Source organism: Amphiprion ocellaris, chromosome 5, assembly GCF_022539595.1.
Source record: "Amphiprion ocellaris isolate individual 3 ecotype Okinawa chromosome 5, ASM2253959v1, whole genome shotgun sequence".
Taxonomy (NCBI): Eukaryota; Metazoa; Chordata; class Actinopteri; family Pomacentridae; genus Amphiprion; species Amphiprion ocellaris.
The window spans coordinates 38,708,605-38,725,823 of record NC_072770.1 but is presented as its reverse complement, the minus strand read 5'-3'; the positions used below and the strand labels follow the sequence as shown (position 1 = coordinate 38,725,823).

Here is a 17,219-nt window from a genome sequence, read left to right as displayed (position 1 = left end):
AAATGAGACACAAAATGACAAAAATGAGACAAACAACACGAAACAGAACAGAGACAAAAAATTTGACAAAAAAAGTTACAAAGCGACAACAACTGGACACAAATGAGACAAAATGACAGGAGAAGGAACAACAAAAAACAGAAGCGAGACACAAAACGACAAACAAAGCAAAACACAAAATGACACAATTAAGACAAAAAACACAAACGAGATAAAAAGGAAACACAAAACGACAAAAACATGAGACAAATGACAAAAATGAGACACAAAAAGAACACTGAACAATCTAGTATTTTACTTTCTGATCCAAACAACTTGTCATGGTCTAGAAATTGTTTTAAATTTATAGTTTTACTAATTTACAATCTGCAGTTAATGTCTTCTCTGGATTTTTTACACTTTGAGGGCCGGATTGGACCCTCTGGAGGGCGGGTTTTGGCCCGCGGGCCACATGTTGGACACCCCTGTTGTCGATGGTTATAAACGCTGTAAAGCTGCTTCCTCTCCAAGTGTTGCTGCAGTAAATGAAACCCTGATTACACAACTAGATGTGTTAATTGTGGCATTAAACTGACCTGCAGAATAAAAACTAGCAGAAGTTTAGAGTCAGATTATAGTTTAATAAGGAGATCCAGCTGCCACTTAGAGCTGCACCATACAAACAACCGTCAAATGTAATAAAACTGAGATAACATCTCCATAAAACACACAACAGCTGCCTCAGTTTAAGTGAAAACTTGCTTTAATTTAGAGCAAAATAGAACACAGAGAAACAGTAAATCTGTAGGTGTCAGAAGCTGTAGTGAAGTGAAAATGCAAAAGGTGTAAATGTTTTGACTCTCAAGCAGCTAAAAATGTAGATTTTTTTTAGCCTTTTTTGTCTTTTAAATCTTCCTCGGGTTAATTTAAACTGGTACGAAACTGATAAAAGCAGAAAATATTAATGTTTTTAGGAGCTTGAACCAGAAAATGGTTAATTTAGATCAGCATAAAATACAAAAAAACTGTAAATTTTGAGATGTTAGAAGCTGTAGTAAAGCGAAAATGCCAAAGATGTCATTTTTTGACTCTCAAGCAGCAAAAAATTGAGAATTTTAGCCTTTTTTGGCTTTTAAATCTTTCCTCAGGTTCATTTAAACTGGTAGGAAACCAATAAAAGCAATTAATATTAATGTTTTTAGAAGCTTGCACAAGAAAATGTTTAATTTAGATCAACATACAAACTATGTCTGTATGTGAAGCTGCAGTGAAGGGAAAATGCAAAAATTGTCATTTTTGTTGACTCTCAAGCAGCTAAAAATTGAGAATTGTTTACCTTTTTTGGCTTTTAAATGTTACAAAAGCAGTAAATATTGATGTTTTTAGAAGCCGAACCAGAAAACTTGATTTAGATCAATATAAAATACAGAGAAACTGTAAATCTTTAGGTGTGACAAGCTGTAGTGAAGTGAAAATGCAAAAGTTGTCATTGTTTTGACTCTCAAGCAACTAAAAATTGAGATATTTTTTAACCTTTTTTGGCTTTTAAATCTTTCCTCAGTTTAATTTAAACTGATATGAAACAGATAAAAGTAGTTAATCTTAATGTTTTTAGAAGCTTGAACCAGAAAACTTCACCATTTTACCTTTTAAATTTTCTATTTGTTTGTTTAAATCAATACTAAATACAGATAAATGGTAAATTTGTAGTTATGACAAAGTGGAAAACGCAAAAAGTGTCAACTCAGGACTTTGAGCAGCTAAAAATGGAGAATTTTTGCCTTTTTTTTGCTTCTGAATTAGTTTATTTTAAAGTTGTATGAAACAGATAAAAGCTGTAGATCTTAATGCAAAAAGTCAAATCGCCTTTAAAACAAGGAATTGAGAAAACAAGCACCAAGTATTAAAAAGCTGAAACTGAAGAAATTATCAACTTAATTCGACATAAAACAACAAATATCAGAATATTTGTTGTTTTTTCTTGGATCAAAATGACTGAAATGATCAACTGATGGATTTTGTTTGTTGTATTTGTGACTTTATTACCAATCAGTGCTGAATTCTTTGGTGTAAACTGTAATTTTCTGCTGGTTTTAAGCCTGATTTTGAGGTTTTGTGTCCTCGGTTTACCTGCTTTGTCTCTAATGCTGATTAACGAAATGCTTTCATGGTAATTAGAGAACGACGGGGGGACGTTCTGCTTTAATCCCACTGTTTTCTGAGCAAATGGTCGATGAAATTAAGTCCCGTAATGAGATTAAAGGAGGCTGATGTGTCCTGGTGGTGGGAGAGTGGAATATTCATTAGTGGATAATCTGACAATTAATTAGTTAGTGAGTCTTGTCTTTACAAAGCAGCAAAAACTCACTGAAACTGAAGTGTTCTGTCATTTCTGCTTTAAAAGTGACTCAGTAGTTGCATCTTTATTCAATTTTTTTTTCCACCAAATCTTTTCCAGAACCATTTACAGACACAATATTTACCATTTTTTCTGTAATAATGTGTAATCTGGACATTATTCACTTCACTTTTTGCCCATAAGATGTCAGTTAATTGTGCAAAAAGCTTCCTTGAATGTCTTGTTTTAGTCCAAACTTCAAGCTTCAACCTCAATTTTCATCAAAAATCAACAAATTGTCACTTAATAGAAACAAAATTGACTAAAATGATGATTCAAGTGTCAAAATAGTTCATTTTCAGCCATAAATTAACATTTAAATGACAAAAAAATCAATTTTTATACTAATTTAAAATGGTATTTTGGGGTTTTTCGCAGTTTGTACCTCTGACAGATTGATTTATTATCTGAAATAAACAGATTAAGGAATAAAAACGACAATTGGTTTGAGTTTACACTTGTTGGCATCGCTTATTTTTGCTTTCCACAAGTAAAAAATGTACATTGGTGTTTATTTAAATCCAGAAAATATCTTGTTTTAGTCCAAACCTCAAGCTTCAACCTCGATTTTCAACAAAAATCAACAAATTGTGACTTTGGAGAAACAAAAATGGACTAAAATGATGATTCATGCATCAAAATATTTCATTTTCAGCCATAAATTAACATTTAAATGTCGAAAAAGTAAGTTTTTATGCTAATTTAAAATGTTATCTTTGGGTTTATTATCTGAAATAAGCAGATTAAGATATAAAAGTGACTATTAGTTTGAGTTGACACTTGTTGGCATCACTTTTAGCTCTGAAAAGTTGAGATTTCCATTTTTTATTGTTTTATTTTTGCTTTTCACAAGTGAAAAATGAGTAAATTCATTAATTTTCATCGTAAGTCAAGACTTGTACTGCACTGTAGGTGTTACTGCTTAAATTAATGATTATTTCCACTTTTAATTAATGTTTGTTATTTTATGGGTTAATTAATCAGTTGTTGGGTCTATAAAACATCAGAAAATCGTGGAAAATGGGGATTAGTGTTTCATTTTGTCCCAAAATATTCGGTTTTGTGTAACCGAGGAGGAAATGAATCAGAAAATATTCACGTTTAAGAAGCTGCAACCAGAGACTGAACTGTGTTTAGTTTCTTATCCAAATGGGAAACTTAAAAAACTTGCAGCTGTAATTGTAGTTTTTTCGTCTTTTTTTTTTCCAACATGAGACAGAGATAAAGTACAAAAAGATGTTTTTAGGGCAGAAATATGTGGGATAAAACCAAAAAAATTGAATTGTACTTATTTTCTGCTTTTCATTTTGGCCTAAGTTTGATTTCAATCAACAAAAAGTAAGAAACCTTCAAGTTTTGAGAAACTAAGCTGCTTTTAATGTCTGTATTAATTGGATTTAAATCAATGAAAGTAAGAAATCTGTTGGTTTGAGATGCATCAATATAAAACTGAATATCTGAGAATTTTAGCCATTTTTGAACCTGTTTGTGAACTGAAGAGTCATTCAACCTCCCTCTGAGCTCCGTCCTCTCTGGTGTCCCAGCAGGTCAGGGAGACGGAGACGTGGATGCCAATGAAGACCACGCAGACTGTCGCCATGTTGACGCACGCCGCCGACGTCGAGGCGTCCGGAGACTCGGCGAACGGGTCGGACTTCGGCTTCACGGATGACGAGGACGACGAGAACGAGGACGACGAAGACGGGCCGAACTACTACTACGAGGACAACTGGTACGACGACGAGGACGAAGAGTACGGCGAGGCCTCCGGGTCTGGAGACGGAGGTTTGTCCTGACGACCAAAACACTGAATACATCCTCATATCTATCCCACAATTACAAATGCTTCGTTAATGTTTAATATTAAAAGAAGAATCTGCTTCTTTCCTCAGCAACAACCGTGTCTCCTGATAGAGAGTCCAAACCCTCAGTGAAGGTGAGACGCTTCTACTTCCTGTTTCTGACATTCTGCAGGTCGTTATGACGTCGCGCTGCAGGTTGTAACGACATCACCCTGCAAGTTTAATGACATCACCCTGCAAGTTATGACGTCTTTCTGCAGGTCGTTATGACGTCACACTGCAGGTTGTTGTGACGTCACGCTGCACGTTGTTCACGTTGCGTTTCTTCTCCTTCAGCCCGATGTCAACGACAACAAGATCCCTGAGCCGGAGGTTCCGGTACGACCGACCGTCAACGAGGTGGACGTCGTCCAGAAGAGCAATGAGATCCCGTTTTTGAGGAAGGAGCCCGGAGACGAGTATCCGTCTAACGTCCTGATGTCCCACGCTGGAGACGACAGCATCTTCAACAAGACGGAGGTCCTGGCAGGTCAGTAGCAGCTCAGAGGGCTTCAAAGTGCCGGTTTCATTAACGAGACGACTAACGAAGTGAAAGTTTAGCAGCTGTTTTCTAGCTTCTGACAGATGTGAGTTCATTCTGGATTTGTGGTTTAGTTTTAATTAAGGAATCTTGGTAAATTATTCAACATAAAAATAAAGTCCTTGAAGATCAGCTCTAACAGAAATAGATCATTTCATGACTTGTTTTGGACTTTCCAGATGTCCCATTTGGTCATTTTTACATATTATTTTTTCGTTGTCATCAACTTTGTCATTTTGCGTTATTTTTCATCTTGTTTTAGTAATTTTGCATTTAGTTTCAGACATTTAGAGTGCATCTTTGGTCATTTTTGCATCTTTATTTTGAAATTGGGACATTGTTTTGAACACAAGTGTCTTGTTTTGGACATTTTTAGGATATCTTTGGTCATTTTGCGTCTTGTTTTGGAGATCTTGACTGTCATTTTGAACGTTTTAGAGAGCTTGACTCTCTTTTTGGTCATTTTGGAGATCTTGACTGTCATTTTGGTTGTTTTGCATGCCTGTCTGGCTATATCAGTGTTTATTATTTAAACTTTGTTATCCAAATGGGAAACTTAAGAATCTGGTATATTTTTCAAATCAATCTTGAAGAGAATTCAGAATGAAGACATACACATGTAACTGAATGAAAGTTGGAAACTCGGAACTATTTTCCATGAAGTTATCGGTCGCAGCGTCTGATTTAATTCTTAGAGGAGTGAGTTTCTAACTGCCAGGTTGAATCAAACCAGACACCAAGAGTTAGTTTTATGATTATTAGAAGTTTCGGGTCTCAAATGTCTGTCGTTTGTCTTCCAGCTCTGATCGCCGGCGGCGCCGTGGGTCTGATGTTCGCCGTCCTCCTCATCCTGCTGCTCATCTACCGCATGAAGAAGAAGGACGAGGGCAGCTACGACCTGGGAAAGAAACCCATCTACAAGAAAGCCCCGACCACGGAGATCTACGCATAGACCTGACCTATACACACACACACACACACACACACACACACACACACACACACACACACACACACACACACACACACACACACACACACACACACACACACACCCCCTTCCTTCCTTATAAACCAATCAGGGCCGACGTCCGGCCTCCCAGTGCCTCGTCACCTCCTCATTGGATGAATCTGGAGCGACGCCCCGACGACACAATCGATAGACCGACTGACTCCTCCCACCTCCTACCTCCGACCAATCAGAGGCTTTGTTTTTTCTTGGCGAGGAGCAGCAGGAGCGGTTTAAAAACACTAAACGTTTCGTCTCTTCCGCTTATTTATTCTCACCTTCAAGGACTTTTTATTTTGACCAGAAAAAGGTCCATCGGTGTCGATGATTCCAGCTCGTGGTGGTTTTTCCTGAGGGAGGCTTGTTTCTGCACTGTGAGACCTTCATTAAAAATCACCTTTTTATTCTCTTCAAACCTCCCGTTCCTCCTTCAGTTCACCAGATGAGTAAAATAAGCTAATCTGGAGTCAAAACACAAAAACCAGTTGGACCCGGGTCTGAACAGTCTGAAGACACTGTAAATCCACCGCTGTGCCTCACGGTTTGGCTTCACGGGGACCTTAATGGGCAGTTTGGTTGGTTTTCCTGCAGAAAGACGTTAGCTTAGCTTAGCATGAAGACTGAACAGTGGATGGAACATGTAGCCTGGTTTAAAGTCTGTAAACTCTTCTAAAACTAAGATTGTAGGCGATAGAGGACACAAAACTCGAGCTATACTTTTAACACTTTCTATAAACATTCATCAAACTATGGATTCCACTCAGACTTTGGTGTCAAGTCGGTTAAATCCAAACCTAAAAACAGTTGATTCTAAGTCGACTTAAATGCAAAACGGCTGGTTTCCATCCAAATTTTAGCTAAAAATGTGAAATAAATCTTGTTTTCTTGCATCCAGATGGTGCTAATTCTCACATCGGTGCCTCGTTTCTCTCATAATTTGCCGTTTCTTTGGATGTTTTTGATCGATCCGCTCAGTTTTTAAAGCAAAAACAAAATTTCTAAAAACTGCATTAAAACTAGATTCAACCAAGAATTTTCACATTTCATCCTGTTTGTGTTAAATAATATAACTGGTAAGTTTTAGAGGCTTCCTGGTTCCAGTGAATATCAGTCGATGGAGGCTCGTTTTAGTCCAGTTAGAACTTAAATTTAATCTTTATCTGTAATTTTTACACAGATTAAAAATCTAAATTCACCCGTCGCTGCTGTTAAACAGATTTAAGTTGCATTTACTCTCAGCATTGCGACTTTTTTCTGCTGCATTTCAATGATTTTCTTTTAAAATTAAGAAATAATCACAGAAAATGTGAAAATATTCATTTGTTACTGTCGGTGGTTTGCAGAGATGAACAGCAGGTTGCACCAAATTCTCCTTAAACTCATCTTTGCTGGATTTCTGTTGCATTAAAAACTTCATTTTTAATCGTTTTCTCTCTGAAATGTTTGTTTTTTATGTACATTAATGAAAACCGTTTAAAAATGCAAATAAAACTTGTTTAATTATCTTAATGAAACAGCTAGCAAGTTCTGCTAGCTGCTCCCATCTGTTTTCAGCCTTTGTGCTAAGCTTAGCTAAGCTAGGCTAACCATACAGATGTGAGTTTTGACGTAGCGTGTCGGTTAGCGAATTCTGGTAGTTGCTCCCATCTGTTGTCAGTCTTTGTGTTTAGCTAAGCTAAGTTAGGCTAACCGCATACATGTGAGTATCAAAGTAGCATGTCGGTTAGTGAGTTGTGCTAGCTGCTCCCATCCGTTTTCAGTTGAAACTCACATCTGTTTGGTTGGCGTACCTTAGCTATACTCGACTAGCCCATCTGTTTTCAGTGTTTGTGTTAAGCTAGGCTAACCCATCTGTTTTCAGTCTTTGTGCTAAGCTAAGCTAGGCTAACCTTACAGATATGAATTTTGATGTAGCGTGTCGGTTAGCGAGTTGTGCTAGCTGCTCCCATCTGTTTTCATTGGAAATTCACATCTGTATGTTTAGCCTAGCTTAGCTTAGCACAAAGACTGAAAACAGACTTGGCAAAGCTAAGCTAGGGCTAACCCGTCTTTGTGCTAAGCTAGGCTAGGCTAACCGTATGACCTCTTCATTTAAAACTGTAATCTGCCAAAAAAAAAATGTGGAACTAAACGTTAAATTCCTCTGATTGTTTTGAATTTTTTTTTTTTTTAGCATCCAGGTGCTAATCGATTAAATTTTGCTGTTTGAGAAAACTCGGTACTTTTTCTTTTGTTTTAATCGTGAGTTTTTTTTCTCAATAAGCTGCACCGACTGTTTTTCTCATTTCAATCTGGGTCTACGAGCGTCAAACCGCTCACATTTCTCTACCAAGGATCTGTAAATAGTCACTAAAAACACAAAAAAAACATTACAAAAATATTTACTTGGTACTTAGCTGCATCCTGGCAACAGAAATATCTACCAAATATTTAAATGCCAAATTGTTTTTTGTTTTTTTCCCTGCAGTAACGTTGATGTGATTTTACTGTAAATGAGTTCTGATACTGCCGACGCTAATACTAACTCCTCTCCAGTGTTTTTATCGTTTCTCCTCCAGTAGATCAACTTGTTCCCTCTTTTTTTTTTTGTATTAATTTAACTGTCAAATGATTTTATTGCCTTTATCCTTCAGGTTGGGGTGTTTTGGCCCTTTTTAAGCTGTTGTATATGTGATTTCAAAAGTTTTATATACACTAGTTTGAGATTTTTCAGAGGCAAATAGTTTTGAAACTTTTTATTTTGTAAGAGTTTCTATTATCTTCTAGACGACTTTTTTTTTTTGCTTTTGTATTTATGTTTTGTTGTTGTTGTTTGTAGAAGGATTGATTATGTGGTTCATCTCGTTGTCGAGGGTAACCAGCAGACCTCGGGCTCATTTCTAGTTTTATCTAAAATTCCCTGAAGATAAGAGAAGCTCCTCGACGCCGATTCAAGGCCTTTTTCCTCCCACAAACCAAAAACTAATCACGCAGACATTGGTGTGAGGATGGACTGACCTCGGCCTTGGGCGGAGGAGTCGATCCTGATAACAGAACAGAAAAAGCCCGAGGTCTGGTCGGTGAACATGGAGAGTTTGTTCTGCTGCTTAACGTCACAAACACCACATGTGAATCACCAATGGAGTGGAGGAGCCAATGAATCATTGGTTTCTGCATGCAGGTTCTGATTTATTCTTGGAAATAAAGCTATTTTTATGCACATTAACATTTTAAAACGCTCCCAGACTTTGTTTTTTTTCATCGTCTGACGTCTTTACTGATTAAAAAATGGGAAAAGAGACACAAAAAACCCCAGAAAATGACACAAAATGACACGAAACGACCGCAGAGACCCAAAGCTACCACAAAGAGACAAAAGGACCACTAAAAGACACAAAATGACACAAAACAACCAGAAAATGACACAAAACAACCACAAAGAGGTAAAAATGATTAGTTTTGGTAAATTTGGTATAAAAATGTTGCTTCTGCTACAAAAAACTTTCTAAAATAGCTTCATATGAGCACTAAACTCAGAAATTCAAGTTAAAGATGATTCAAGCTTCATTTTATTGTCTTTAAAGTCGTCTAAAACATGTAAATGGTAAAATAAAGTCAAAATGCTTTAAAACATGACGTTATTTACTCATTAAAAATCCTAAAACGAACAGAAAAAAACTAGAATATCACAGTTAACACCTGTAATCTTTAAACAAAAACCTGAAAACCTTCAAAATGGGATGCAAATTCTGAAAACAGAAACATGAAGATTTTCTGTTAGTTTTCAGTAAAGAACTGCCTGGTGGGTGAAGTTGATATTATTTGGTAAATTCAGCATAAAAACAAGGTCACAAATACATAAAAACTAAACATGAAACCTTAAAAACATGAAACAGACTCACATATGCTAACGCCGCTAACTATGCTACTATGCTAACGCGGCCTATCGAAGCAAACGCGGCCTAACGATGCTAACGCGGCTAAAGCAGCTAACGTTTACTGTATAAAGTCTTGCTTTTAACCAAAAAAGAAAAAGAAATAAAAATTGATGAAAGCTTCTTTCTTTAAAACAAAGCTGAATACAGCTAACACAGATTTAGAAAGCCAATGTTAGCAGCTGTTTAGCTTGGAGGCGGCTAGCTGGGATGCTAGTTTGGACCGTATTAGAGTCATAGGTAAGCTACGACATTAGCTGGCAAAGCTAACTTAATGAAACATGCTAACCCCACCAGGTGAGCTAATTAAGAGGCTAATTAAAGCCACTAGCTGTCAGCTAAAGCTAAAGTGTTGCAGTAAAGATGTGAGTGTTATTTAGCCTCTTTCTTAGTTAGCTAGCATGAATATTTGGTGCCACACTGACTTCAGGAGCTGAAAAACTGAACCCAGAGACCCAGAAATAGACAGTAACACTGAGTTCATGTAACCTGTGGCTCTATTTTGAACTTATAGTTGGCTAAATAATGTTAGAAATGGACTTATCTTGTTTGTTGTTGATTTATTACTCAGTACAGTTAGTGTCTGGTCATTTTATTCTATTTGTGGTCATTTTATCTCTCTATTGTGGTCATTTTATGTGCCTTTGTGGTCATTTTGTGTGTCTTTGTGGTCATTTTGTGTGTCTTTGTAGTTATTTTGTGTGTCTTTGTGGTCATTTTGTGTCTTTGTGGTCATTTTTGTGTCTTTGGTCATTTTGTGTCTTTGTGGTTGTTTTGTGTGTTTTGTGGTCATCTTATGTCTCTTTGTGTGTTTTGTAGTCATTGTATGTCTCTTTGTGGTCATTTTAGTCTATTTGTGGTCATTTTGTGTGTCTCTGTGGTCATTTTGTGTGTCTTTGTTGTCATTTTTGTGTCTTTGTGGTCATTTTTGTGTCTTTGGTCATTTTGTGTCTTTGTGGTTGTTTTGTGTGTTTTGTGGTCATCTTATGTCTCTTTGTGGTCATTTTAGTCTATTTGTGGTCATTTTGTGTGTCTTTGTGGTCATTTTGTGTGTCTTTGTTGTCATTTTTGTCTTTGTGGTCATTTTTTGTGTCTTTGTTGTCATTTTGTGTTGCTATGTGGTAACCACACCACATAGCAACAAAAAAGGTTACCCTGTAACAGTGATAGTACAGTGTGTGTGTGTGTGTGTGTGTGTGTGTGTGTGTGTGTGTGTGTGTGTGTGTGTGTGTGTTGTTGACATTCATTCAGGTCCATCAGACAAGCTGTTGCCTGTCGTCCTTCGAGCTGCAGGAAAAACACTCACAGGTGACGCCAAAACACCGACGAACACATTCCAGCACAAACACCTTCATACATCATCCTCTAACACACACACACACACACACACACACACACACACACAGTCGACTTGTTTGTTCAGCACGTAAAAACAACCAGAGCTCAACGTTAAAGAGCGATTCTGAATTTCTCCCAAACATTTTTTTTTTTTTACAGTTTGGCCTCTTTAAATACTCTCTTTGTTGTCGTTTTGTGTGTCTCTGTGGTTGTTTTGTGTCTCTCTGTGGTTGTTTTGTGTCTGTGGTTGTTTTGTGTCTCTTTGTGGTTGTTTTTTGTCTCTCTGTGGTTGTTTTGTGTCTCTTTGTGGTTGTTTTGTGTCTGGTTTGACTGGAAATATAACAAACTCTGAGTGCTGGGAGAGAAATCAAACCATCAGATTGAGATCCTGCGAACCAAATGAGTTTAGAGTTTTAATGGAGGAGTTTAAATGTGCTTCTTTCTGAAAACAGCAGAAAGACGAGACTTTGATGCTCAGAGGATAAAAGAGGAGCTGCCTGGTCCAACACGTCCTGGAAACCCCCGTCAGCAGTGGTAACATGTAACAGACTCACAACCACAGATAGACAACAGTGTGGTAAAAGAAGTTTTAGACTCAGTCTGGTGGTCACACAAAGAACTTTATCATTACTAAGGATCAGAAAAAACATGAGAAAATAGACCTCATCTCAAAAACAGTCAGCTTGAGTCACTTTGTGCTCATTTTGTGTTTTGTTGTGGTTGTTTTGTGTCTCTTTGTGGCCATTTTGTGTCTTTTGTGGTCATTTTGTGTCTCTTTGTGGTCATTTTGTGCCTTTGTGGTCATTCTGTGTCTCTTTGTGCTCATTTTGTGTCTTTTTTTGTCATTTTTTGTCTTTTTGTGGTTGTTTTGTGTCTTTGTGGTCATTTTGTGTCTCTTTGTGGTCATTTTGTGTCTTTTTGGATCATTTTGTGTCTCTTTGTGGTCATTTTGTGTCTCTTTGTGGTCATTTTGTGTTTTTGGATCATTTTGTGTCTCTTTGTGGTCATTTTGTGTCTCTTTGTGGTCATTTTGTGTCTCTTTGTGGTCATTTTGTGCCTTTGTGGTCATTCTGTGTCTCTTTGTGCTCATTTTGTGTCTTTTTTGTCATTTTGTGCCTTCTTGGATCATTTTTTGTCTTTTTGTGGTTGTTTTGTGTCTTTGTGGTCATTTTGTGTCTCTTTGTGGTCATTTTGTGTTTTTGGATCATTTTGTGTCTCTTTGTGGTCATTTTGTGTCTCTTTGTGGTCATTTTGTGTCTTTTTGGATCATTTTGTGTCTCTTTGTGGTCATTTTGTGTCTTTTTGGATCATTTTGTGTCTCTTTGTGGTCATTTTGTGTCTCTTTGTGGTCATTTTGTGTTTTTGGATCATTTTGTGTCTCTTTGTGGTCATTTTGTGTCTCTTTGTGGTCATTTTGTGTCTTTTTGGATCATTTTGTGCCTCTTTGTGGTCATTTTGTGTCTCTTTGTGGTCATTTTGTGTCTCTTTGTGGTCATTTTGTGTCTTTTTGGATCATTTTGTGTCTGTGGTCATTTTGTGTTTTTTTGGATCATTTTGTGTCTTTTTGGATCATTTTGTGTCTCTTTGTGATCATTTTGTGTCTCTTTGTGGTTATTTTGTGCCTTTGTGGTCATTCTGTGTCTCTTTGTGCTCATTTTGTGTCTTTTTTTTGTCATTTTGTGCCTTTTTGGATCATTTTTTGTCTTTTTGTGGTTGTTTTGTGTCTTTGTGGTCATTTTGTGTCTCTGTGGTCATTTTGTGTCTTTTTGGATCATTTTGTGTCTCTTTGTGGTCATTTTGTGTTTTTGGATCATTTTGTGTCTCTTTGTGGTCATTTTGTGTCTCTTTGTGGTCATTTTGTGTCTTTTTGGATCATTTTGTGTCTCTTTGTCGTCATTTTGTGTCTTTTTGGATCATTTTGTGTCTCTTTGTGGTCATTTTGTGTCTCTTTGTGGTTATTTTGTGCCTTTGTGGTCATTCTGTGTCTCTTTGTGCTCATTTTGTGTCTTTTTTTGTCATTTTGTGCCTTCTTGGATCATTTTTTGTCTTTTTGTGGTGGTTTTGTGTCTCTGCAGCCATTTTATTCTATTTTTCCATCATTATTTTCCACCAGCTAATGCTGACTCAGCAGCTACTTTGGCTCTGAAACAGTCCATTGATCATCATAGTTTAATAAAATAATCTCTAACTTGAACGCTCCTAAAATGTGAGCTTTTCTTTTCGTCTGGATCTCTGCTCAGTCTGCTGTAGTACATAAATTAGCATGGAGCTAACTCTGAAGCTCCTGTCTGCTCCTTCTGTTCCTGTGTTTGTTTATGTGGAGGACGAGTTTGGTCACGTCTGTTCAGCCTGAAAGCTTCTCTCCAACCCGACGTCACTGCAGAGGCTGCATGCTTCCATTTGACTGTGATTTGCATCTGGACAGATGTCTTCCTGCCTCCTCGCTCTGATTTGAATGGTGGGAGGACGGAGCAGGAAGCAGCTGAATTCCAGGTAAACAGTCGGACCTGAAACCTCGTCACGTTTCTGGAACAAGGAAGTCGATGTTGTTCTGCTGCTGGTATTAAATGTTCTGATGTTCACATTAATTTGCATCTGTGACATTAAAGAGCCTTTTCTGGTGTTGTAATGATTAACGTTTCCTCATTTTCACCTCGTTTAAACGTCCCTAAAGACAAACCAGCGCTGGAAAACACACCTGGGGTCCGTTTCATGAAGCAGGTTCAACAAACTCCGAGTTTAACCCTGAACTCTGAGTTGATCTACTCTGAGATAGAAAACTCTGAGTTTTCGGTTTCACAACGGCTGATTTGAGTTGATTTAATCAACTTGGAGTAATTTCACCTGGAGTTAAGCGCGTGCACCACAACTCTGAAAAGCCAGTATCAATGGAGCGCCGATTCGACGAGTCACCATGGCAACGGGGAAGCGGAGGACTACACCGTTTGAATTGGAAATCTTAATGCGCTTATATAGCGAGTTTGAACACGTTTTTAGAAAGAAGTGCAACACCTGCAGCTGCAAAAGAGAGGGAGACGGTGTGGGAGAACATTGCTGCCCTGTCAATGCGTAAGTTTAAATCACAATAATATTACAGGGGAAAACAGTTTGAATAGTAGCCTATTAAGTTATTTCATTGAGGTGCAATCCTGCAGGGGAGAAGCTTAAGATGAAATATAAGAACATTGTTCAAACAGGTAAGAAGTCAGCATAATCTCATGGAGCTACCTCAGTTTGATCATGTTTTACATTGTAAAGTAGCCTAAATATTAAGTGGCTGTTTTACTGTGCAGTGGTTTTATCCCACACACAGCCTAAATGTCTGCATCCATATCATGTTCTGTTAAACAATTAAGCCTATTTAAACTAACACAGACTTCTACTCAGCCAACTATATATATATATATATATATATATATATATATATATATATATATATATATATATACACACACACACACACATACATATAAATACATATAAATATAGATAGATATAGATATTTTTTTAAAGCATATTCATACAAATATTTATTTCTCTTTTATGTCTTGTTTTTCTTTTGGCCCAACAGATTGTGATGGTGTTATCTGCCTGGTGGAGCCCCTTCACACCACAACAGAGCTTGTAACTGTAAGTAGACAATACTCCAGAGATTTAGCCAAATGGTAGTTTAAGTCCACTGAAACATATCAGTCATTTAGGATGAAGAGGATGAAACTGTGTCTGCTGCCTTTACAGAGGGGGATCCAGAAAGGCATCTAGAGGTATGTTACTGATAGTTCTCTTCCCATTCACATTTCTGAACATTCTGGTGGAATATAGAGTGTGACATTTAGCCTACACTGAAGTATTGCACATTCTCATCCTTTTTAACAGAACATGGCTGGACAACAGCAGGATGCTTCCTCAACTTCCACTGCACAGACTGACACAGTGAGATGGATGTTCAGTAAACACCAGAGGTTCAGTCCATGGAATTCATGTGCAACTGTATAATTTAATGTCCTTTATGTATTCCCAGTTACCAGTAAAACAAATATACAAAATCCACTTGCTGAGAAAAATACAAAAAACAGATAAAGAAATGCAGTACTTGGACCACCAGATTAAGAAGGCAGATCTGGAAACTGAAATACTGGAGCACAAGTCAGAGGTGGATGCAGGTCACAGGTGAATTATGTTAACTACTGGAACATGAACTAAACTAGCTCTTTTATTTGTAGGAAATAAAGAAGACCAAATGAAATGTATGTCATGTGTTTATTTGACTGCTGTGGTGGTGATGATGGAGACTTAAACTCTGCAGTGATTATTGCATATGGTGTCTCTCACTGCTCTGCTGTCCTGGATAGCTGGCAGGTGGATGAGGTCATCATCTGGGTCTTCAGTTTGTAGGGCAGAGTGTTGCTCTCCTCTAATAGTGGTAATATTATGAAGAACAACACATGCCACAATAATATCACAGGCCTCTCAGGAGTCACCCTGAGGTGATGTAGACACTGGAAACAGGCTTTCAGCAGGTCTATGATCATCTCCACCCAGGCTCTCATCCTGCAGTGAACCTGGTTGAAGTTCTGTTGGGGGCCTGGTTCAGGGTCAGGGTATGAGGTCATCAGCCTGGGTTGGCATGGTAACCCCTGTCACCCAGCAGAAGGCCATCAAACTCTCCTGTAATGTATAGTGGATACATTAGAGTATATTAAAGGAGGGAGACAAGTGAATTATATTGTTAAAATCTTTAGGCTGTTTACCACGTTGCAGTCTGTTGCTCAGGTTAGACTCATGATAAAACCTCCAGTCATGAACAGATCCAGACCACTTGGCCTCCACATTAGAAATGATGTATGCAGCATCACATATGATCTTGACAGTGCAGAGAATGACTGATGTTAAACTATGATGCAGTCTTTAACATTTTGAAACCGTAGTCAATCTACCTGTAGCCTACCTGTACATTTATACTGTGAATGGACTTCCTGTTCACATAATCAGCTTCATTATGTGAGGGAGCTTTGATGGGGATGTGTGTGCCATCTATGCAGCTAATCACACTGAGAAATCCTAAAAGAAATTAAAGTTACTAATCCCAGTCTGAGGTTGCAGCACAATGTCATTAACTGGATATGATTTAAAATTAATTTAACAGATCTCTACATCATTCACCTACAATCCTGTGGAACTCCTTGATGGCTCTGACAGGTTTCTGTCCAGGGAAAACCACAAAGATGGTAAAAGTCGTTTCAGGGCCAGACACACTTTTCTGACCGTCCTGCATACAGTTGTCTTACTGAAGTGCTCTGCATCTCCTACATTATATAAAAAACTTCCATTTGCAAAGAACCGCAGCACAACACACAATATCTGCTGGGATGTGAGAGCATGACTGTGGTTGGTAAAGTTGTAAATGTAAGGACGGATTAGGTTGTATGTAGATTATGGACTGTGAGGTGAAACGGTACCGTTCAAAAAGATAACTGTCCAGAAATGTGAGAACATCTATGCACGGTCTGATAACAATCTCCTGACGAATATTTAATTCTCTGTGCAGTAATTCTGCTCCTTCATCCACTGGATCGTTAATAAAAGGACGTCATTTTGACACACGGCAGAATTAGACTTCACCAAAACTCGCCTGATGACTGAATGAATGAGGAAATCAAATGGTGTGTGACTGAAAGAGGGCGGAGACTGAGAGAAACTCGAGGTTTACTGAGATAAATCTGGTCCCGACCAGGTTAGAGTCATAGAGTCTGTTACTATGGTAACTGACCGAGAGTTTAAGTTACCCCTCTTTGTGAAACAGGCTAGAGTTACCCCTCTGTCTCTGGTTTGAGTTACCTCCCTTTGTGAAACGGAAAACTCAGAGTTTCCCTCATTTCAGGGTTAACAGACTCAGAGTTTTCACTAAAGCTGCTTCGTGAAACGGACCCCAGGTCTTTATAATATATGACTTCAGGGTTTTTGTTGTTTAAATTCCTCCAGTAATGAATCAACTGAGGCCTTAAAGCTGAATTACACCCATGAACAGTGACAGAGACACAAAACGACCACAAAGAGACACAAAATGACAACAAAGAGACACAAAATGATCACAGAGATAAAAAACCACAACAAAGAGACTCAAAATGACCTCAAAGAGACACAAAATGTACATAAAAAACTCAGTGACCATAAAGACACACAAAATCTTCACAAATAA

The 17,219-nt window shown here is 37.8% G+C and overlaps 1 protein-coding gene across 2 annotated transcripts in view; it reads left to right on the top strand.

Moving 5' to 3' along the window:
* sdc4 (syndecan 4) overlaps positions 1 to 8,983 on the top strand; it is a 34,427-nt gene extending 25,444 nt beyond the window's left edge. Inside the window, exons 2-5 of one of the 2 annotated variants that reach the window (XM_023264064.3) lie at positions 3,922 to 4,162; positions 4,270 to 4,313; positions 4,516 to 4,708; positions 5,560 to 8,983. In XM_023264064.3, the coding sequence (XP_023119832.1) occupies positions 3,922 to 4,162; positions 4,270 to 4,313; positions 4,516 to 4,708; positions 5,560 to 5,711 (630 nt within the window). In that variant the 3' untranslated portion in view covers positions 5,712 to 8,983. The remainder of the gene's footprint in view (positions 1 to 3,921; positions 4,163 to 4,269; positions 4,314 to 4,515; positions 4,709 to 5,559) is intronic. The other variant, XM_023264067.3, reaches the window with a different exon arrangement.
* The last annotated feature ends 8,236 nt before the right edge of the window (positions 8,984 to 17,219 follow it).